Source organism: Bufo gargarizans, chromosome 2, assembly GCF_014858855.1.
Source record: "Bufo gargarizans isolate SCDJY-AF-19 chromosome 2, ASM1485885v1, whole genome shotgun sequence".
Taxonomy (NCBI): Eukaryota; Metazoa; Chordata; class Amphibia; order Anura; family Bufonidae; genus Bufo; species Bufo gargarizans.
Window position 1 is genome coordinate 129,398,844 of NC_058081.1, and position 22,986 is coordinate 129,421,829.

At 41.2% G+C, this 22,986-nt stretch overlaps 1 protein-coding gene across 4 annotated transcripts in view; it reads right to left on the reverse strand.

Annotated features, from left to right (window-relative positions):
* Positions 1 to 22,986, reverse strand: part of NTRK3 (neurotrophic receptor tyrosine kinase 3) — a 774,406-nt gene that overhangs the window by 554,530 nt on the left and 196,890 nt on the right. For all 4 annotated transcript variants that reach the window (XM_044279460.1, XM_044279461.1, XM_044279463.1 and 1 more), the window contains one exon: positions 18,894 to 18,965. In XM_044279460.1, the coding sequence (XP_044135395.1) occupies positions 18,894 to 18,965 (72 nt within the window). The remainder of the gene's footprint in view (positions 1 to 18,893; positions 18,966 to 22,986) is intronic.

Genomic DNA, 22,986 nt, shown 5'->3' on the forward strand with positions numbered 1-22,986 from the left:
CCACTCGATGAGAGACATGATACTTTCCATATACATTTAGATAACTTTATTACAGCCTAATATACTGTATGCCTGCTAGAAATTCATCCCTTGGCCTTAACATGAAGAAAGCCAACTAAAGACTGAAACACTGAACATCTCTCAGTTGTCTCCTTCTCAGGGGAAGCACCTATCATAGCTTTCTCCTCACTTCTTGTACACTTGCATATGTACTGATTAATTTTTGCGACAGCTTTGACAATAAAACCAAAATTATATTGCTCGCCCCATAGACGACTGTAGAGCGGGCATCTATCAAATATACAACAGGGGGAAAAAAAGGTATGCATATAAGTCGGATGCTGTTTCTAAAGTGCCACCGGACAATAATTGGAAGTGTCAGCTTGTATTTCTCTTTTACTTGCCGTGTTTGTCAGACAATAGCATCTGACATATTATCCACCATTGTGACTGAGCTCCACTGAGGCATGCAGGAAGTTGTGAAGAGCTACGACAACACGCACCGAAAATATCAGTCACATTCACTTTCTTCCTTTCAACTGCACTTTCCCTTTCTAATGATCAGATTTGGAGTGTTGCATGTGCCATTCCTGCTAGCTGATAAATAGCTCCAGGGTAGAAACGTGTAATAGACATGTGCCATCTACAATATAAGTCACTTGCTCATTGATTAAGATTCTACGACACCTCTGTTCGTGGCAGCATCACAGGACACAGGCGTGATGCTCCGTGACATGCATGGAAATTTCCCTTTTACTAAAACAAGAATAAGGATGATTGCCTCATCTGGAAATAGACTGAGAAGGATTAGAAAGAGACATTGCCTAGGAGAGCACAGACGTATGATCTCACTATGTATTACATAGACGGCAATAATTGCTGATAGTTGTTATGGCTACAGCCAGGGGCGTACATAGAAATCACTGGGCCCCATAGCAAGCATCTAAATTGGGCCCCCTAACCCCGCCCACTAACCACCCCTGGCCCGTCCCACCTCCTGTCCTGGCTCCTCCCATGCCACACCCCCATTAAAGAATCCCTAATGCCCCCCAAGGAGTAGGAGAGCACACTGTCCACTATGAGCCCCCCAAACCCTTAATGCCCCCCAAAATGCTCAGGGCAGTGTGCTTTCCTTCTACTCTTCCCCCCCTGGGCATTTTGGGGTAATGGGGGCATAAGGGGGGCTCATAGAGGATTCAGGGGGGGAGGCTCATACAGGACAGAGTAGGAGGAAAGCAGACTGTCCTTTATGAGCCCCCGAAACCCTTAATGCCCCCGAAAATGCTCAGGACAGTGTGCTTTCCTTCTACTCCTCTCCCCCCTGGCATTTTCGGGGGCATTAGGGGTTGAGGGGCTCATAGAGGACTCAGGTGGGGGGAGGCTCATAGAGGACAGTGTGCTTTCCTCCTACTCCTCCCCCCTGGACATTTTGGGGTAATGGGGGCATTAGGGGGCTCATAGAGGATTCGGGGGGGGGGGCTCATACAGGACAGAGTAGGAGGAAAGCAGACTGTCCTCTATGGGCCCCCCTCCCTATAAGTTCTCTTGCTGCCTGGCAATGCTGCAGCCTGCATTAACCTATCTATCTAACCCTGGGGACCCTTCCCAATATAACAAACCACCGGCACCAACCGTGTCTGGTCAGGAGCTGGCAAGCAGTCCTTCAGTCTGGGGCTGAGAAGGGATCGATGCAGGGTGCAGGCTGCCTACTTCACTCGAGTCGCGGCTCAGCTCAGGTCAGACAGACTCAGAGAATGAATGTGTAATGACCGGCGGTCCGGCGCCCGCCCCTGCTGCCCGCAAACACTGGCCAATCAGCAGCTGCCTCTTTGTGCTGCTGACTTGCGCTGATTGGCCAGTGTCTGTGAAACTAGAACACACCTGCAGGCTGGCCGGGCGGGAGAATCAAGTTGAAGCAGTGAGGCAGCATGAGCAAGTTAATACAAGGGGGGAGGGGGCCGGGCGCCGATCAAAGGCAAGTGCCGCGGGCCCGCACTGTGCCTGCGCCGCCCACAGTGTGTGTTAGTACTAGTATTGCCTGGCTAAAATAAATGGAGGGGGCAGGGCCTTCCGTGCACTCCGGGCCCCCCTGCGCTGCGGGCCCCATAGCAACGGCGTGGTCTGCCTATATTGGCGGTACGCCACTGGCTACAGCTTGCGTAAAGCATCTATAATGTGACTGAATTACTCTCAGTAACATCAAAATAAAGAGAAAGGTGCAAGGATATTCAAGTGCTTCTGTATTTCATGGAGCATATAAATAAAAGCGGTTTAAAATATTTTAATAGAAAATTCATTGAAGGAGTTGAATTTCTTAAATTAAATCCGGCAACTGGAATCAGTTGATAACTCCTAGTCCTGATTCTTTAATCCCAGCAGATGGGGGAGGTATTGTCTGACCAATCGGTTCTCCAGCAATGGCCACACTAGGAGTAGCATAGCACTGACTGCTAGTGATGAGCTGCATAGGCAATATTCGAATTCGCTATTTTTGGCCGAATATTTGCCATAAATTAGCAAATTCGAGAATTTGTGACCTATTAACTTGATAGCGAAAATCGGCAATGTAATATATTTGCAACTAAAATTTGCGATTAGAATGTTCGCGATCAACACTATTCACAAATAAGAATATATAGCACCATATTCCAAATATTCTCAAATTCTCAAAGTGGTGATATTCGCGATTAAAATTTGTGATTCGAATATTCGCGCTCAACACTACGGACTGCATAGTTGCTATTCAAAGGCATGGCCATCCATGTATTGTATTGATAGGCAAGAGGTGCCAGAGAAGCAGTTGCTTCTAATACAGAACCTAAGCAGGTTACCTCCCTATAGGATGGTCACGCATGAACGCTACTGGTCCATTGAACTCTATGTGACTGCCACCTAGTCTCATAGTGTCAAATGGAACAGCAGTACTCATGTGTAAATGCTAATCCATTCAAATAGGGCAGACACAGGGTCTCCATTGGTGGAGCCAAAGCAGTTTGGCCCCTGCTGATCATACACTTAGCCCCTATCCTGTGGATAGGGGATCAGTCTTTGTAATGGAACAAGGGGTTTTCCAAGACCCAATGAGGTGAATGCAAGGAATGATATACAAGAAGCAATACTCACCTACTCAAACCACTGCTACTGTGCTCCCAATGGTATTAGATTTGGTCAATGTAGCGTTAATGTACTCCACATGACCACTCCAGCCAATCACTTGCCTTGGTGATCAAGTAGGGTAGTCAGGTGTGCTATTGCTACAATGACATTCTAGCTGCAGAAATATCTTACCTGACTACCAATTGTGACCATTGAGGTTAGTGATTGGCTTTAGCACTAATGTGGAGTATTCAAGCATGGAAAGACAGTGCTGGAATGGCAGGAGTTTTAGCAGGTGAGCATTGTTCTTTATTTTATAACATTCATGGTCACCAGCTAATTTTTGGAGGGTTTCTGAAAATCCCTTTCCCAGCTTACTGACAAGTATCTAAAATAATACATAAACATAGTCTTATTTTGGCTATTCAGTGCCCAATGCTATGTTTATGCTGGCACAATTGCTACTGTGCACTATACTAACCGCAGTTCTATGTTTGCTATTGCCCATACTGCATATGTTGATACAGGGTCACATCGATGATACAGATGCAATGTTCTACTTACAGTATGCTACAAGATCTGGTTCTAGTGATGCTGGGTCAATGGGACAGTACTGTACATTTCTAATCACAAAGTCCTATAACTTTGAACCAGGCAGTAGAACTGAGCCATCAATGTGCTTTCTTTAGTATGAAAAGAGTGAAAGTAATGTGAGCCATGAGGTCATTTTACAGAATCATAAAAAACAATAAGATAATGACACAGACATGTTATCTGGATAAAAAAAATCCAACTTATGTTAGGTTATGAACTTCGGTTCAGTCCAAGTTAAACTTTCAAAGGCACAGTTTAATAGGTACCATTATGCTAGAAAATAATTCTAAACTAAGGCTGCTTTCAAATACACTTGCATGAAATGAATGGTTTTATTTGTAGCGACTAAAATAAAATAAAATAAAAACATTCAGCAGATCACAGCAGGTACCAATGGGGGGTTTGTAAATGGAGACACAAAGCACTTCCCTTCGCTCCTGCTGGGAGATAAGGTGAGGCATAGAATGGAAAATTAGCTTTTTCTCCTTTTTTTGCTTTTAAAAGTAGCAGTTCTCCTGAATTCATCAGCTGCCTATTTGGGGATATTTATTTGTCATTCATTTCCAGTGAAGCTAGCGGAGACTGTTAGAACTTCAGAAAGGTAACTTTATACAGAACATTTTAAGATCTGTGTCACCACCTTAATGGGAAGACATGGCAAAGCCAGTGTGTGCCCAGGGGTTTTCTACTTTCTGAACTAGCTTTTATTACAAGTCATTTTCTATCTTCAGGTGACAGACTTTACAGCAAGAACTTTTACAATGATACATTGATCACAATATCTTGTACAACTAAATGCTGTTGGCTATACTGGCTTTACAAATTTATATAGATTTCTCCAAATATCCAAGACAGGGACTATCGTAGAGTTACATATGTTCTGGTTGTTTGTAACATAAAATCTTGGAAGCTACTTTTAGGGCAAGTAATGCCAGGCTTCATGTCCACATGGTAAACGTTATGCTTATGGAATGTAAAGCTGCCCTTTTTTCATTAAGAATACATCTAATGAACGTATTCATAACCGATGTTTCCCATATATATTGCATTCTCATTTTAGTAAGAAATCCAGGGGAGTGTTCATAGCTGTCAAGAGTTCAGTGGCCTTTACTACCATTTCCTCGAAAGTGGACTCCAACGGCCGATACATCATTCTGGTATGTTCTATTAATAACATCACCTATACCATAGTCAATGTTTATGCACCTAATGACCACCAAACCTCCTTCCTGCGAAAATTGCTGAAACAACTAAACTCCCTGAAACAAGGGAAGGTAATTGTATGTGGAGACTTTAACTCAGTGATGGATCGGTCGTTGGACTCCACTAGCTTAACCCGGCGTTCAGGTAGCGGTGTTGCCTCTCTGTTGCACGCGGAGGGCCTCATTGATGTATGGAGTGCTCAGCATAGTGTGGAAAGGGATTACACCTTCTTTTCCGCTCCTCATCTCTCATACTCACGCATTGATATGTTTTTTGTAGACCAGGCTACCTTAATGCATACAATATCTACGGATATTGGACTTATCCGGTGGTCGGATCATGCCCCAATAACATTAACTCTAGAGGACCTGTTCCAATTCCCGAGCGCTCCCATTTGGCGTAATGACACGTTTCTATTCTCTAATCCAGACAATATTAGAGAGCTATCTGCTGAGTTGCGGGAGTTTTTCTCCATTAATGACGGATCTGTTACGGATAAATACATCCTTTGGCAGACACATAAGGCATTCATTAGGGGCTCCTTGATTAGATTGAAATGCAAGCTACGGAAAATTAGGGAAAGGGAAATTTCTCAGCTGCTTAAATCGGTCGCAGAGCTTGAGAGTCGGAACAAGACGTCCCCTACAGCTCATACATCTTCCCTACTAAAGGTAGCGAGGGATAAACTGTGTAGTCTGATGTCACGTGACTATTCTAGGTCTCTGCTCAGATTAAAGTCGAGGTATTATGCCCAGGGAAACAGAGCTGGCAAATTGTTGGCGAATCAACTTAAGGCTCAGCAAACTAAATCTAAAATCTCGTTTCTTATCCACCCATGTTCTAAAGCAAAACTACTTGATCCTAGAGATATCGCGGAACAGTTCCGCTCTTATTACCATAGTCTATACAATCTCAAAGATACAGTTGTCCTGCCTGATAGCTACCCTGAATTGGTGGAGAGCTTCCTAACTCAGTCTGAATTGCCCACCCTCTCCCCTGACCAGCTTCATTCATTGAATGTCCCTCTCACGTCCATAGAGCTCCAAAAGATTATAGCAAATCTCCCGTCAGGTAAATCCCCTGGCCCGGACGGCTTGTCGAATGAATACTACAAGCATTTCCTCCCCGTGTTATCCCCCCACTTCCTCGATATTTTTAACCGTGCTCTGGAGGGAACCCCATTCCCGCCAGAGATGCTTACAGCCCTTATAGTTACATTGCCAAAACCTGGGAAGCCCCCTGATACCCCTCAAAACTTCAGACCAATTTCGCTACTAAATTCGGACATCAAAATTTTTGCCAAGTTGATAGCCAACAGATTGTCAGCAATACTCACTTCCTTGATTAAGGATGACCAAACAGGGTTCGTTAAAGGCCGTATATCTTCAGACAACACTAGAAGGTTGATTAACTTGTTTGATTACGCTGAACAAAACAACCTTCCAATGTTGGCGGTGACCCTAGACGCAGAGAAGGCGTTCGACCGGTTACATTGGTCGTTCGCATTCTCGGTTCTTGGTAAGATGGGCTTTCAAGGTAGCATATTGAACGCTTTCTACAGTTTATATGCTTCCCCAATGGCTAAGGTATGGGTTAATGGGGTACTGTCTGCTCCTTTCCGGATTACCAATGGGTCGCGTCAAGGCTGCCCTTTATCACCCCTCCTGTTCATCTTGGCTTTGGAACCCTTAGCTCAACACATTAGGAAGGCTACCCTCATTCGTGGTGTAGATGTTGGAGGAAGGGATCATAGAATTTCGTTATATGCTGACGACATTATCCTCACCCTATCGAGTCCTCTTCAGTCACTAAGCTCAGCCTTTGACATACTAGCGCACTTTGGCACGCTTTCTTATTATAAAATTAACAATTCCAAATCTCAAGCCCTGTTACTCAATATTCCCCAATGTGATGCTGAGGTGTTAAAGTCCCGATTTCCCCTAGACTGGCAGGAAGTGGAACTCCCGTACTTGGGAATCAAGCTGACGTACCCCTGCTCTCATTTATATAAGCGGAACTATGAGCCCCTCCTTGATACTATGTCGTCTGATTTCTCTCACTATTCCATGAAGGAGATATCGTGGGTCGGTAGAGTGGCTGCATTTCAGATGATGACATTGCCTAAACTGATCTATATATTTAGAGCCCTCCCTATTCCAGTCCCTGATACATTTTTTCGAAAGGCGCAGGCTATATTGTCCAAGTACATTTGAAAATCGTCTAAACCCAGGATTGCCCAAAAACAGCTTTTCTTACGAAAAAAAGCCGGAGGGTTGGGACTGCCATGCATTAGGGATTACCATAGCGCTATCAGTCTGTCACTTGCTAGGGAATGGTGGGACAAACATTGTAGTAAAGCTTGGCACCAAATTGAGTCTCACTCACTTAAAAAGGGCTCTCTACGGGACTTGCTGATTGGCATATTATGGAATGGGAAGGTTCCTGATGTCTCTCTGCAGACAGTGCGACATGTAGGGAAGGTCTGGTTACGCTTTCACAATGTGTACGCTGACTCTACTGATACCCTTCTCTCTCACTTGGACACTCATTCCTTGGAATGGATTTTGGGGGATACAGACGTGGACAAAATTGTTGGTACCCTTTGGTCAATGAAAGAAAAAGTCACAATGGTCACAGAAATAACTTTAATCTGACAAAAGTAATAATAAATTAAAATTCTATAAATGTTAACCAATGAAAGTCAGACATTGTTTTTCAACCATGCTTCAACAGAATTATGTAAAAAAATAAACTCATGAAACAGGCATGGACAAAAATGATGGTACCCCTAACTTAATATTTTGTTGCGCAACCTTTTGAGGCAATCACTGCAATCAAACGCTTCCTGTAACTGTCAATGAGACATCTGCACCTCTCAGCAGGTATTTTGGCCCACTCCTCATGAGCAAACTGCTCCAGTTGTGTCCGGTTTGAAGGGTGCCTTTTCCAGACTGCATGTTTCAGCTCCTTCCAAAGATGCTCAATAGGATTGAGGTCAGGGCTCATAGAAGGCCACTTTAGAATAGTCCAATTTTTTCCTCTTAGCCATTCTTGGGTGTTTTTAGCGGTGTGTTTTGGGTCATTGTCCTGTTGCAAGACCCATGACCTGCGACTGAGACCAAGCTTTCTGACACTGGCTAGTACATTTCTCTCTAGAATTCCTTGATAGTCTTGAGATTTCATTGTACCCTGCACAGATTCAAGACACCCTGTGCCAGACGCAGCAAAGCAGCCCCAGAACATAACAGAGCCTCCTCCATGTTTCACAGTAGGGACAGTGTTCTTTTCTTGATATGCTTCATTTTTTCGTCTGTGAACATACAGCTGATGTGCCTTGGCAAAAACTTCGATTTTTGTCTCATCTGTCCACAGGACATTCTCCCAGAAGCTTTGTGGCTTGTCAACATGTAGTTTGGCATATTCCAGTCTTGCTTTTTTATGATTCGTTTTCAACAATGGTGTCCTCCTTGGTCGTCTCCCATGTAGTCCACTTTGGCTCAAACAACGACGGATGGTGCGATCTGACACTGATGTTCCTTGAGCATGAAGTTCACCTTGAATCTCTTTAGAAGTCTTTCTAGGCTCTTTTGTTACCATTCGGATTATCCGTCTCTTAGATTTGTCATCAATTTTCCTCCTGCGGCCACGTCCAGGGAGGTTGGCTACAGTCCCATGGATCTTAAACTTATGAATAATATGTGCAACTGTACTCACAGGAACATCTAGTTGCTTGGAGATGGTCTTATAGCCTTTACCTTTAACATGCTTGTCTATAATTTTCTTTCTGATCTCTTGAGACAGCTCTTTCCTTTGCTTCCTCTGGTCCATGTCGAGTGTGGTACACACCATATCACCAAACAACACAGTGATTACCTGGAGCCATATATATAGGCCCAATGGCTGATTACAAGGTTGTAGACACCTGTGATGCTAATTAGTGGACACACCTTGAATTAACATGTCCCTTTGGTCACATTATGTTCTGTGTTTTCTAGGGGTACCATCATTTTTGTCCATGCCTGTTTCATGAGTTTATTTTTTTACATAATTCTGTTGAAGCATGGTTGAAAAACAATGTCTGACTTTCATTGGTTAACATTTATAGAATTTTAATTTATTATTACTTTTGTCAGATTAAAGTTATTTCTGTGACCATTGTGACTTTTTCTTTCATTGACCAAAGGGTACCAACAATTTTGTCCACGTCTGTATATGTCTCCACGGTTGGCATGCTCAGGGGATTGAGGGGGTATCTCAGCTCCTATGTTCTGGAAAGGTTCTCCCGTTCACCTCTATTCAGCAAATGTTCCAACTTTCGGCTAGAGAGGTCTTCAATTATCTCAGGGTTAAACACTTACTAGCATCTATTATAACGAAGCCCCCTCCCACTCATACAGGGATCCTACAACTCTATTGCTCCCAGGGCTTGCTGAAAAAAGGGGCAACAGGACGTATATATGAATACATGGGGGAAAAATCTAAATTTGCCAAATCCAATCCATTCCAGAAATGGGAGCGAGAATTGGGCACTACATTTTCTGGGGATGACTCTCTGCATTGGGCTTCTTAACCTCTAACTTTAGATGTGTCACTCATTATGAGGCTGGTGTTAAGACTTTATTAAATTGGTACTTTACACCCCAAAGGTTACATATCATATATCCTACATCCTCTCCCCTATGTTGGAGGGGCTGTGGAAACATAGGCTCTCTGCTCCATGTTCTATGGGCATGCCCAGCTATCACTGATTTCTGGAAGCAGGTGTTTGCATTGCTGGGGGAAGTGTCGGGTCAGGACATCCCCCCCTCCCCGGAACTTGCTCTCTTATTCTTGGGCATTCGGCGCTTGTGCCCGTCGTATAGGCCCATAGTGGGGCACATCTTACTCAGCGCTAAACTGGTTATAACCCGCCATTGGAAGAAAGCGAGTCTTCCAGATATCTTGGAGGTGGTAACTGAGCTAAACACCACCTGCCGTTATGAGAAGATGATTCCATCCTCAATGCTCCCTCCTGTAAAATACAGACATACCTGGAACTCCTGGATAGCCCACCCGAGGTTTTCTAGGTAGATGTCCCTTAAACATATGGCCCCTGAGAGGGGAGTGGTCGTATAGATATATATATACTATCGGAAGGGTCCCTCCTGTAGTCGAGCCTCCTGATTAGACAGACCTGTGTTCAATATCTGTTGTTTCTGTTTTGTAAGTTCTATTGATGACTTATACTCAGTGACTGCTACATGTGATCCATGATAATGGAAACCTTGTTTATGGAAATATCAATGTCCCTGGTGGCTGCGTCCACCTTGAATTGAATTGTTTTTGCAATAACAGTTCTGCTGATCATTTTATGAAAATGTTTTCAATAAAAAAGTTGAACTCAAAAAAAGAATACATCTAATGATGATTATAACTCCTAAATAAAATTTAAAGGCTTTGGATATCTTCAGACTCAAAGGCATTTTTTCCATTGCATTTTCTTATTTTGGTCTAAAAACAATTTTTTCAAATGGTCTTTATTAAAAAATTTCAGTTTTTGTCTTACAGGGTTAAATGGGGTTATCCGGGAGTTAATGATCGGAGTGTGCCTGATTCAGCTGTTAAAAGAGGCCAGGCGCTCCGTGAGGCTGTCATTTTCTGTATTACACTGACAGTCCTGTCATATTGCTGTTCAGATGTCTGGATGTGTAGCTCTTATCTCTAAACTCCTGACTGTTCATAAACATTCATTTAAGCCATATTCTTATGATTTGGGATTCAGTTTAGCTATACTGAGTATATGAGCTGTCAGGATTTCAGACAAGGACTACACGTAGAGCCGTCAGAGCAGCTGCTTCTGCTGAATCGTTCTACTATTAATGGAAGAATTCAATACCAATAAGATGGAAGCCTTTATTATTCTAATGGCCAGCATGCCAAACAATATCATCCAGTCTGCACCCCTTAGGGAGGCCATGTCTTAATAATGACTAGAGATGAGTGAAGTTTTGAAAAAATCCCATTGGCCAGTTTTGCCAAACTTCCCCAAGACATTTGATTTGTTACCAATTAATTTATCATGTATTGTTATAAATCAGATTCACCTAGGCCACACTGCCACACAAAGATTCCGTGCTGTGGGCAGGTTTCTGCCATGCTGTGGTGAAGAACTGTGCGGCCAATTAGCCCACTGCTGCTAGAGCTACATGTTCCTGATGACATATTCTCATCGATATTAGATGATGTGGAAAAGGAGGAAAAGCAGATGGCAGAAGAAGGGCTCAGTGTGGCTATACCCTTAAGCCAGAATGGCCTGAGTATTCCTGATTTATAGCAGTTTGTGGCAAATTAATTTGTAACAAATCAAATTTTATGGGGAACGTTGGCGAAGCTGCCGAATCAAATTTTTTAAAACTTCGCTCATCTTTAATCATAATGTTATTTCAACATAAAAAGTGTTCCTTAGGGACAAAATGAAATGTTATGCGTTTTAAAGAGGATGTGTAGTCAAAAAATGAACTACTGTCTAAATCAAGTTTTTATGATAAACATTTTATATGATGTTTTAGTAGATTTTTTTAAAATAAAATGAAAAATCTTCCGCAGTCATCTTATCATCACTGGTAGATAACACCTTTGTAAAGACAGCACAGTATTACACTATTCACTATTGGTGATGGTAACAGACCCCCCCCCCCCCATCCTTCCAAGACTCTTCCATAGAAGACAATGCATCATCTCCAGACTATGATTTTCTGTGGTCCATATGACTGCTTTAAAGCAATATACATGAATGCTGAATGATGTTATTAGCAGTTAAGGTAAGATGGTCTCCCCCAAAATGATATATAGAATATAAATTTAAGAATGAAAAAAAAACTACCATCAGAAAGCAAAAACAGGTACAAAAAATATTTTGGTATCTGCTTTGAATTATTAAACAATTGTAGGGGACATATTTGTGATAATTTTATAGCAGAAATTAAGGGACGCTATTGTCGGAAGGCTTAGCAAAAATGTGTTCAATTGAGAAATATACAGGTCCTTCTCAAAAAATTAGCATATTGTGATAAAGTTCATTATTTTCTGTAATGTACTGATAAACATTAGACTTTCATATATTTTAGATTCATTACACACCAACTGAAGTAGTTCAAGCCTTTTATTGTTTTAATATTGATGATTTTGGCATACAGCTCATGAAAACCCAAATTTCCTATCTCAAAAAATTTGCATATTTCATCCGACCAATAAAAGAAAAGTGTTTTTAATACAAAAAAAGTCAACCTTCAAATAATTATGTTCAGTTATGCACTCAATACTTGGTCGGGAATACTTTTGCAGAAATCACTGCTTCAATGCGGTTTGGCATGGAGGCAATCAGCCTGTGGCACTGCTGAGGTGTTATGGAGGCCCAGGATGCTTCGATAGCGGCCTTAAGCTCATCCAGAGTGTTGGGTCTTGCGTCTCTCAACTTTCTCTTCCCAATATCCCACAGATTCTCTATGGGGTTCAGGTCAGGAGAGTTGGCAGGCCAATTGAGCACAGTAATACCATGGTCAGTAAACCATTTACCAGTGGTTTTGGCACTGTGAGCAGGTGCCAGGTCGTGCTGAAAAATGAAATCTTCATCTCCATAAAGCTTTTCAGCAGATGGAAGCATGAAGTGCTCCAAAATCTCCTGATAGCTAGCTGCATTGACCCTGCCCTTGATAAAACACAGTGGACCAACACCAGTAGCAAACATGGCACCCCAGACCATCACTGACTGTGGGTACTTGACACTGGACTTCAGGCATTTTGGCATTTCCCTCTCCCCAGTCTTCCTCCAGATTCTGGCACCTTGATTTCCGAATGACATGCAACAGTCCAGTGCTGCTTCTCTGTAGCCCAGGTCAGGCGCTTCTGCCGCTGTTTCTGGTTCAAAAGTGGCTTGACCTGGGGAATGCGGCACCTGTAGCCCATTTCCTGCACACGCCTGTACACGGTGGCTCTGGATGTTTCTACTCCAGACTCAGTCCACTGCTTCCGCAGGTCCCCCAAGGTCTGGAATCGGTCCTTCTCCACAATCTTCCTCAGGGTCCGGTCACCTCTTCTTGTTGTGCAGCGTTTTCTGCCACACTTTTTCCTTCCCACAGACTTCCCACTGAGGTGCCTTGATACAGCACTCTGGGAACAGCCTATTCGTTCAGAAATTTCTTTCTGTGTCTTACCCTCTTGCTTGAGGGTGTCAATGATGGCCTTCTGGACAGCAGTCAGGTCGGCAGTCTTACCCATGATTGCGGTTTTGAGTAATGAACCAGGCTGGGAGTTTTTATAAGCCTCAGGAATATTTTGCAGGTGTTTAGAGTTAATTAGTTGATTCAGATGATTAGGTTAATAGCTCGTTTAGAGAACCTTTTTGTGATATGCTAATTTTTTGAGATAGGAATTTGGGGTTTTCATGAGCTGTATGCCAAAATCATCAATATTAAAACAATAAAAGGCTTGAACTACTTCAGTTGGTGTGTAATGAATCTAAAATATATGAAAGTCTAATGTTTATCAGTACATTACAGAAAATAATTAATTTTATCACACTATGCTAATTTTTTGAGAAGGACCTGTATGTAGGAGAAGATTTATTAAAACTGGTGTAAAGGAAATGGAAACTGATTAGTTGCTATCGGCAAGTAAGCCATTTTTCCTTTACACCAGTTTTTATAAATCATCCCCATAATCTTTTTTATGCATTGAAAGAATGTTTTTATATTTCAGTACCGCTAATTAAATGCCTTTTCAGTAAAATGCTCATCATAGACAATAATATTCTGGAATTTCCAGATATAAGCACAACCTTTTGCTGTTCTTATGGTAATAACTTGAGAAGAAGAAAGCACCAAAGACTGCATTCCAGCCCATTAATAAGGAATGCAAAGTGTTGATGAAGCCAATGATGCTTTGTGCAGAGAGCGATGAGATCATTAATAAACAGGGAATTCCACCGCTTTCATTTAAATACAACAATACACATAAAGGACCTCTTCTTATTGAGACAAATGGTGACAATTAGCGCTGTATACTGCAATAATACTGCTCTATGGTTGCAAAATAATAAAATTGACTGGAGAGCAATTAGTGATTTTCCAACTCACACTGAATGATCAGAAACAATCAGAAAGTCTGATCAGCTCATGTAGTTTGAGTGACAGCTAAGCGCAATAATCAGCCACATTCAGCTTTGCTTTGCTTTCCCTTCCACATGCTAACCATTGCATGTAGCTTTTTGGTACATTTTGATGTTTGAGATGGACTTTCAAAGTAAAAAAAAAAACATTCCAGATTATTAATTTTTTTTTTTTACAGCCTCGTTTTGTAAACTACACAGGGGATAAGGTATTATAGCCACATTATTCCAGAATAACAAACTAGCTTGGATCCGCCGTTACATCACGTGATCTGAAGTCTTACTACTTAAGTCTTACAATATCTGCTGTGTCAAAAGGAAATCTCTCAATGCAAGTCAACGTGACTCACATTGAGTGTTTCATAGAGTTACATAGAGAGTAGAGAACATCATTTTAGTGGTTCTTATCCATTTAATTACTTGTAATGTAGTTGGTTAGCGGTGGCCAGATTGCTGAGCTCTGAAGTAACTATACATGTGTACTGCAAACTGAAGACCTTTAGGAGAGGCCAGGAGACTATAAAACTTCTCACCATGAAGCAACGATGGCATATCCATTGAAGATATCATCAGGGTAAGAGTTGTCTTGCTACCACCACCTCTCTTCATCATATGGGAGTCATCCAAGGGCCGTGTTGGGAACTGGATGATGATGATGGGGAGCGCGCTCATGTGTTCAAGGGTTTGCTGACTGTTACTTTTTTAGTCTGGTAAACTTTGTAGGTACCAGAATTGTGTTAAGCTTATTTTTTTCCTAATCTAAGGATTCAAAGTAATATAGTTAACATTTTTGTGATTTGATTCAGGAGAATAAAGGAGTAAGTGAGTGAGATAAACATTTCCAGGCAATTAGAGCACTTTTGATTTGGGTAGAATGTTTTCAGACCTGAATTGAATTGGAATGGTGACTCACCCGAATCAGACCAGAGTCAAATTTTAAGAAATGTGCTCATCTCTAATATAGAGACTTACTTTTGCTGACACGGCAGATGCAGTGGGATTTGAGCAGTCAGTCTGAGGTTGTGAGAGCTTGTTATTTCAAAATAAAGTATCTAGTAAGGTACATGATTACAGAATCCTATCTGCCATGTGGCTTACAAATGAAGGGGAACCACAAAAAATTATCAGAGATTGTGTCTTTAATGAAATAGAGAGAACAAAGTTGTGTCCAGGAGCTGAATGGGTGAAAATAGTTATTTTTCATTGAAGTAGGTGGGCTGCCACAGTTTCCTCCTAAGGCTACTTTCACACTTGCGCTTGATCGGATCCGTTCTGAACGGATTCGATCATATTAATGCAGACGGAGGCTCCGTTCAGTACGGATCCGTCTGCATTAATAACTTAGAAAAATTTTGCAAGTGCGCAAGTGCGCACGTAGCCTGAGCGGATCCGTTCAGACTTTCAATGTAAAGTCAATGGGGGACGGATCCGCTTGAAGATTGAGCCATATGGTGACATCTTCAAGCGGATCCGTTCCCATTGACTTACATTGTAAGTCTGAACGGATCCGCTCGCCTCCGCACGGCCAGGCGGACACCCGAACGCTGCAAGCAGCGTTCAGCTGTCCGCCTGTCCGTGCGGAGGCGAGCGGAGCAAAGGCTGAACGCCGCCAGACTGATGCAGTCTGAGCGGATCCGCGTCCTTTCAGACTGCATCAGGGCTGGACGGAGGCGTTTGGGTCCGCTCGTGAGCTCCTTCAAACGGAGCTCACGAACGGACCCATGAACGCTAGTGTGAAAGTAGCCTTAACTGTGATGGAAACAGTTGTTTATTTTGTGACATACGTATCAATGGAGGACGGGGAGGACGGGGAGGACGGGGAGGACGGGGAGGACGGGGAGGACGGGGAGGACGGGGAGGACGGGGAGGACGGGGAGGCTGGGGGGGTGGTTATAACAGTAGATAAGAGCCCTTCATGTGCTGCTTGACACCACCACACTCCTAATCAGCAGCATCTCTAGAGACCACATACTTGTACAAGTTCACATCACTAGAGATGTGCAAATCAACTCCAACACTTGAAAATTCAATCCACATTTTCCCAAAAGTTCTGATTCTAACAAATGTGAATTGTGTGGTTCCATTTGGAAAAATCGTAAGAAGAGAGGGAGAGAGAGAGAAGGAGAGGAAAAAGAAGATGTGGGAAGAAGGGAAGAGAGAGAGAAAGAGAGAGCGAAAGACTTTTCCAGGTAATTGGGAAACTTTTGATTTAGGTTGAATTTTCTTGGACCAAAATGAAATCGGATGGCAGATTTGGCCAAACTGAACCAGAATCTAATTTTAAGAAATACATTTATCTCTACACGACCCATTAAAATGGGTATAAGTGCAACCTAAAAATGGATGACCTTCTCCAGGGGACTCATGAGCTGCCGTTATGGTTCATACATCATGCTTTTTTTCTTTTATTCCTACAATAAACCACCATGGTACTGGTGTCATACTAATTTACACATACTACACATAGCTTTGACTAAAATAGTGCTGACACAGAATTAAGGCAAGCAATGGAGGGGACAACAGGTTCATTGTTTCAGAACGTGTTTGCACGGATCACATTTCTAGATTTAGCCATAGTCTGAAAGCTGTGGTCAACCAGTGCATCAAGAACATGTTTTCATCACTTCAATAGTTTAGATAGTATTCCATCTGTCTCATAAGGAGGCTCCCTCCTTCTAATCAATCTCTGAGTCCAGTTTTTTAGCTTCACTTCAAGAAGGCAAGTCTTCACGTTTTTCAAAGATGTCAGCACCAATTTGATCAAAATGAAGAGGAGACATCTGTGCATTACTGTCACTGCAGTCAAGCTTCACCCTTGGTATTATGCTCAGGAATCACATTCAGAATTGTAATCAGCTTTATAAAGACTTGCAAAATGCTGCATTGCCTCAAACCCGGCATCATCTGCCCTAAATAACAATTTAATAGCAATTTAAAACCAGAAATTAAATCTAAGTTTTATTTTGCTAGTAAAGTTTATGAACCTCTGAAATTCGATATCAAATTCAATTAAATGGCTGTTCCTGCTCACGAGGACATGTTTACAATGGTTAAGTTGTAATTCTAAATGTTCAGTCTTTAGACTTTTTAGAAAAAAAAAATCAATGTGTGGCTGCACAAAGCACAATTTGGAGCACTTAGATTAAAATAATTTAGTTAAAGGAAATGAAGGTCCCCATTTAAGAAAGCTGCGTACAGGCCAAATAAATCAGGATCTTCTACGTATTAGTGTCACACTTGAGATTTGAGGCAAATGGAGATACAAGCTCATTCAACACCTTGCTTCTGGCCATAACAGCTTTCTACCACAATAACCAGATGTTAAATAGCAGTAAATGGGGTTGAAAAAGGGCCATTGAAACTATATGCCACCAAGGACTAGAGTTTCTAGGACAGCTCCATTACTGCTATGTGTAAATGAGGCCTAATAGAGGTAAAATGCATTCTAAAAAGCCTGTAGTTAATAAAATAGAGGTAAATGTATCTATCTATCTTTCTATCTTATCTAATCTATCTATATATATATATATATATATATATATATATATATATATCTACAGATGCAGCCAAGCTTAATGCGTTGAGTAAAGAATGGCAAGAAAAAAATAACTGACTTTTCAATGGATTTCAAAGGCTTTTGTCACGAGATAACCAAGATAACACTGTGCAATGTGTTATCACAGTCAATTTTAGTGCGGTACATCTATATTTATCTATCTATCTATCTATCTATCTATCTATCTATGTCATATCTATCTATCCATTCATCTATCTCTCTATTCTCATATCGGTCTATCAATCAATCAATTGTATATCACTACATCTACCTACCTAGCTATGCTTGAGTAAAGTTCTAATACTGAGCTGAAATATGTTATTCTTTTTTTTTTTTTGTAGAGCTGTCTATTTTTGCATCTATCTATCGATCTATCAATTTATCTACCTACCTGTCTATCTATCTATTATATTTATCTATGATATCTATATATAATATCAATCTGTCTATTTATTATATCTATCTATCTATCTATCTCATATCTAGCTATATCTATCTCATATCTATCTATAGCTGTCTATCTATCTATATCTGTCTATCTATCTATCTATCTGGCTATATCAATAGTCTATCTATCTATCTCCATATCTATCTGTCTATTTATTATATTTTATAACTTTAGTAGACATAACAATGCTTCATACAATATCACAAAACTACATTGTAAGTTCACTGTAGCCAGAATGGAAACTACGCTCTGAAGTGACATAAATCCTTCAGTATCTCAGCAGGTAGCGGAAGAATACAATTTTTTTTCTCTTTTATTTAACTTTGAGCGATCATTTGTGGGGAAAAAAGAGCTAGAAAACTTAATGAAATTTTTATGTGTACTGGGATAGGTAAATGGTCTGTTTGGCGCCTTGAGATGATGAGATAATCATTGGAGCTTTGATCATTTATTCAGGTGACAAAACTGGAAAACTTCATGAGCGGAAATTAAAAATCCAGTTAAGAAATTTAGCAGTGTAGATCAACTGGAATACAAGAGAAGCAGCAGAGAAGATTCCAATTCCCTCAACGACCAAAGGACAAAGTTTCTCACATGAAATTAAATATATGTGGAAAGAAGCTTTTATGTTTTTTTCTTAAATAGGTAACACACTCCGCAGTGTGAGAAAACAGGACTTTCCAAAACCCTATATGCAGTGCGAAAAGAAGTGTAACTAGATGATGTCTGACATTAAGTAGGAAACTGAAATACGGATAAAATATAATATAAATAATTTCACCAGCTAAGGAGTAAAACAATATAACAATAATATAAATAACTATATAATATAATAAACAATATCAACTTACATGTAATGCAAATGTGGATTCTTGGAAAACGCCCGTGGCTGTATGCTTCTCAGTCCACAGTTTGTGATTGTTCTGCAAGACATATGCATTACATTATTACGTTATCAGATATTTAACATATTGAAATAAGAACCTGTAAATGCAGTTAGAGACTAAAAACTATTGAAAAACTGAACATCGAACCACAAAGACGTGATAAACATTTTCAGGGTCTCAATAAAATAGTTGAAATAAATGCACCAGACTAGAACATATAAAAATAATGTTAATAATAATAAGAAAAAAAAAGATTAAAAACAACATAACACAAATGGTCTAAGGTTAGTTGATGAGCTAAGACCACTCTCAACTGCCCTCTAAATCTCTGCGCACGCTACAGTAGGGACATAGCTGGAAACTACCCTACCTTTGAGACGGCTCTCTATGATTTTTATTGACCAGGGAAACCTCTGCTATATAAAACATTGCCACCTAGTAGACACATAATAAAGCAATAGAAAGTCTAAGTAATACTGCCATATAATTCCACAGAACTACAAAATAAATGAAAACTCTTCCTACATACAAGCACACATTTATGTTTCATATACATACACTCAAAACATACATGTACATATATGCATATTTGGTGCATACTCACTGCATATATATATATATATATATATATATATATATGTCCTACATGAGCATTTACATATATGCAGCATTTTGCAATCTAACAGCCAGCAGGTAACATTATTTGCAGGGCATGCCCACAAGAGCCCTCTCCATTATGTTGGCACAGCAGTCCTGACAATGTATTTCAGCACATCTTTGAGCACTGACAGCGAGTGAACGGGGAGTGGGGGGTACAGTAGGAAAATAAAAATAGTCATCGGAACTCCTTATATCCAGTGCTAATCATGTATTACTGCAGATAATAGTCCAAGTTCGTGGTGAAAGATTCCCTTTAAAGGGGTTGTCCAGGCGTTTACTATCAGGATAGGTCAGCAGCAGCGGACAGGAAGAGAGAAGGGAGATGGCAAGTGAGCACTGTGTGCGGCATCTCCTCATACAGTTGAACCGCAGGGGTGCCAGGTGGGAACCCCGCCGATCTGATATCAATAGTCCAAATAGATAACTGGTCGGCACTGCTTCACAGTATGCGGTGCATGTGTCAGCGGGCTGGCGTCCCAGGAAACAATGTTGCAAAAAAGACCGAAGTGCCGGTCTTTTCTGCAACAATCCTGAGGATAGGTCATCAATAGTAAAAGCCCAGACAACCCCTTTAAGTAAGTAGCTTGGCAAATTCTATACCTGCATATACACTTCACTACATACAAATGAATGCTACTATAGATGGGGATGTACACACACGTAGGCACATGCTCACGACATACATGCATGTATATGAGAACTACATCATACCACAACCATTACATAGTAAACATGCCACTCATTGGTTTACTATGTACAGGCTGACCCCATTCACACATGCAGCACAAGAATCAGGTAGGTGTTCCCTGGATATGGCATAGCTGGATACTACCTCCGGACCCCATTGACTATAAAGGGGAACCGGCGTGGATTCAGGCTGCTCCCCAGCATAAATGTTTGGCATTTATCCTGGGTAACGGACGGATTCCGTTGGTTCCTATTCAGTGGGATCTGGCAGGCACATGGCACAATATGGCTTTACCGGATCCAGAGAACTTTGTCAGGTTGTTCCAGCAGATTCCTGTTCATATTTGAAACTAGCTTTACAGGAAATGAATAAAATACTATACTTTATTACTATCACCCTGTTCTTAAATGGCAGAAATGTAAGCAGCCTAAGGAGAGCTTTAATTATAGAATAATTCCTATGATGCACTTCGTACTTTGTAGCTTTGTTTTAAAAAAAAAAAAAACATGTTGATTTTTGCCGACAGCATCTTTGGCCTGTTCTGCTAGGGCCTCTCCGGTGTGTGCGTCATAAGCTGCTTCACATTTTCTGCCATGAGCCATTGTAAACATGATTTCTGCTCAGTTATGTCAAATTACACAACATTGGCTTTTCTGCAAATGCTCTTTTTTTTGCCTAAAGTTGCAATCAGTGGTGATTGGGTCCTTTGATCTTTTTGTTAATGATCTTCAACTTTTCGTAACTGTACATTTTTTTTCTCTGTGTTTGAGGTGAGAAAGAACATGTTTTTCGCCAATCGCCAGGCTGCTTATGGCAGAGTTATGGTAACTCATTTTCCTTGGAACGTTGACAAAGTATGACTGCATAATGTCTTTCATCTGCAATAAATCACAAGCCTCTATGGAGACATGCCGGATGGATACCTTTACTAGTCTCTTCTGAATTTTTTTTTTCTCCAGAATTTAAAAGGGTTGTGCAGGGGTTTTATATTGATGACCTACCAATATCTGATTTGTGGGGTCTGACACCCGGCAACCCTGCCGATCAGCTGTTTGAAGAGGAGGCAGCGCTCCATGCCAGCACTGCTTCTTCCTCATTACGCCACATGTGATTTTCCTGGCAGAGATGGCATAGTTTAATTGCAAGTACTCACCACAATCAAGTGACGAGAACAAGTAAATATCATTACACTGCCGAGACGACGGGCAGGATAATGATCAGCGGGACTGCCGGACCCCCCAGATATATAGGTCATACATATAAAACCCCTGCACAACTCCTTTAAGCGTATAAAGATATATTTCTTGTTACTAATTAACCAAGCTGATATTCCCATAGTTATAAAGGATTTATTTACCCAAGTAAAATATACAGTATTTAAAGGAAACCTGTCACCGGTATTTTGTGTATAGAGCTGAGGACATGGGTTGCTAGATGGCTGCTAGCACATCCGCAATACCCAGTTCCCATAGCTCTGTGTGCTTTTATTGGGTAAAAAAAATGATTTGATACATATGCAAATTAACCTGAGATGAGTCCTGTACGTGAGTCAGGGACAGGACTCATCTCAGGTTAATTTGCATATGTATCAAATCGGTTTTTATACACAATAAAAGCACACAGAGCTATGGGGACTGGGTATTGTGGATGTGCTAGCGGCCATCTAGCAACCCATGTCCTCAGCTCTATACACAAAATCCCGGTGACAGGTTCCCTTTAAAGTGGGGTCTAACCTTTGATATCCAATGGCCATATAGTCTGCCAGAGGTTGTCTCACTTCAGCAAATGGCATTTATCATGTAGAGAACTGTAATATAAGTTAATACTAATGTATTGTGATTGTCCATACTGCCTCCTTCACTGGATGGATTAATTTTTCCATCACACTATACACTACTCGTATCCCGGGGTTATGATCATCCTGCAATCCAGCAGTGGTGGTCGTGCTTGCACACTATAGGAAAAAGCGCTGGCCTATGCGCACTCCCAAAGTCCGGATCACTAAAGAGGCTGACATGTGCAAGCATGGCCACCACTGTTGGATTGCAGGGTCGTTTTAACTCCTGTATCCGAGCAATGTATAATGTGATGAAAATATGATTTAAGCCAGCAAAGGAGGCAATATGGACAATCACAATACATTAGTAAGTGCCTTATATTAACTTTGTCTATATGATAAATGCCATTTGCTGATGTGACACAACGCCTTTATGGCCCCTTTACATGGCCCGATTGTTAGGAAGGAAGCATTTCTTCCTGATAAGTGCCTGCTCGTCAGTGGAGGAGACATATTTACATACAACAATCCCCTCCACAGTATGGGAAGGAGTGATCGCTAATGCCTTTGCTTTTCCCCATACAGAATCAGAGACGGCACGATCTGCTGCTGGCAGACAATAAATTAGGTGACCACACCAATGATCTTATTACAGGATGAACAATCATTCATTAGGTAATCGGCAGCACCTTTACAACAGCAGATTATCGCTAACGAGCAGTCATACAAACGCTTGTTAGCGATAATCTGCCTAAACATCGGGCAGTGGGAAGACCTAGTCCTACTTTCACACCACTATACAGGTGAATATCGTGCAAAGTTTATTTATTTCAGTAATGCAACGTAAAAGGTGAAACTAACATATGAGATAGGACTCATTACATGCAAAGCGAGATATTTCAAGCCTTTATTTGTTATAATTTGGATGATTA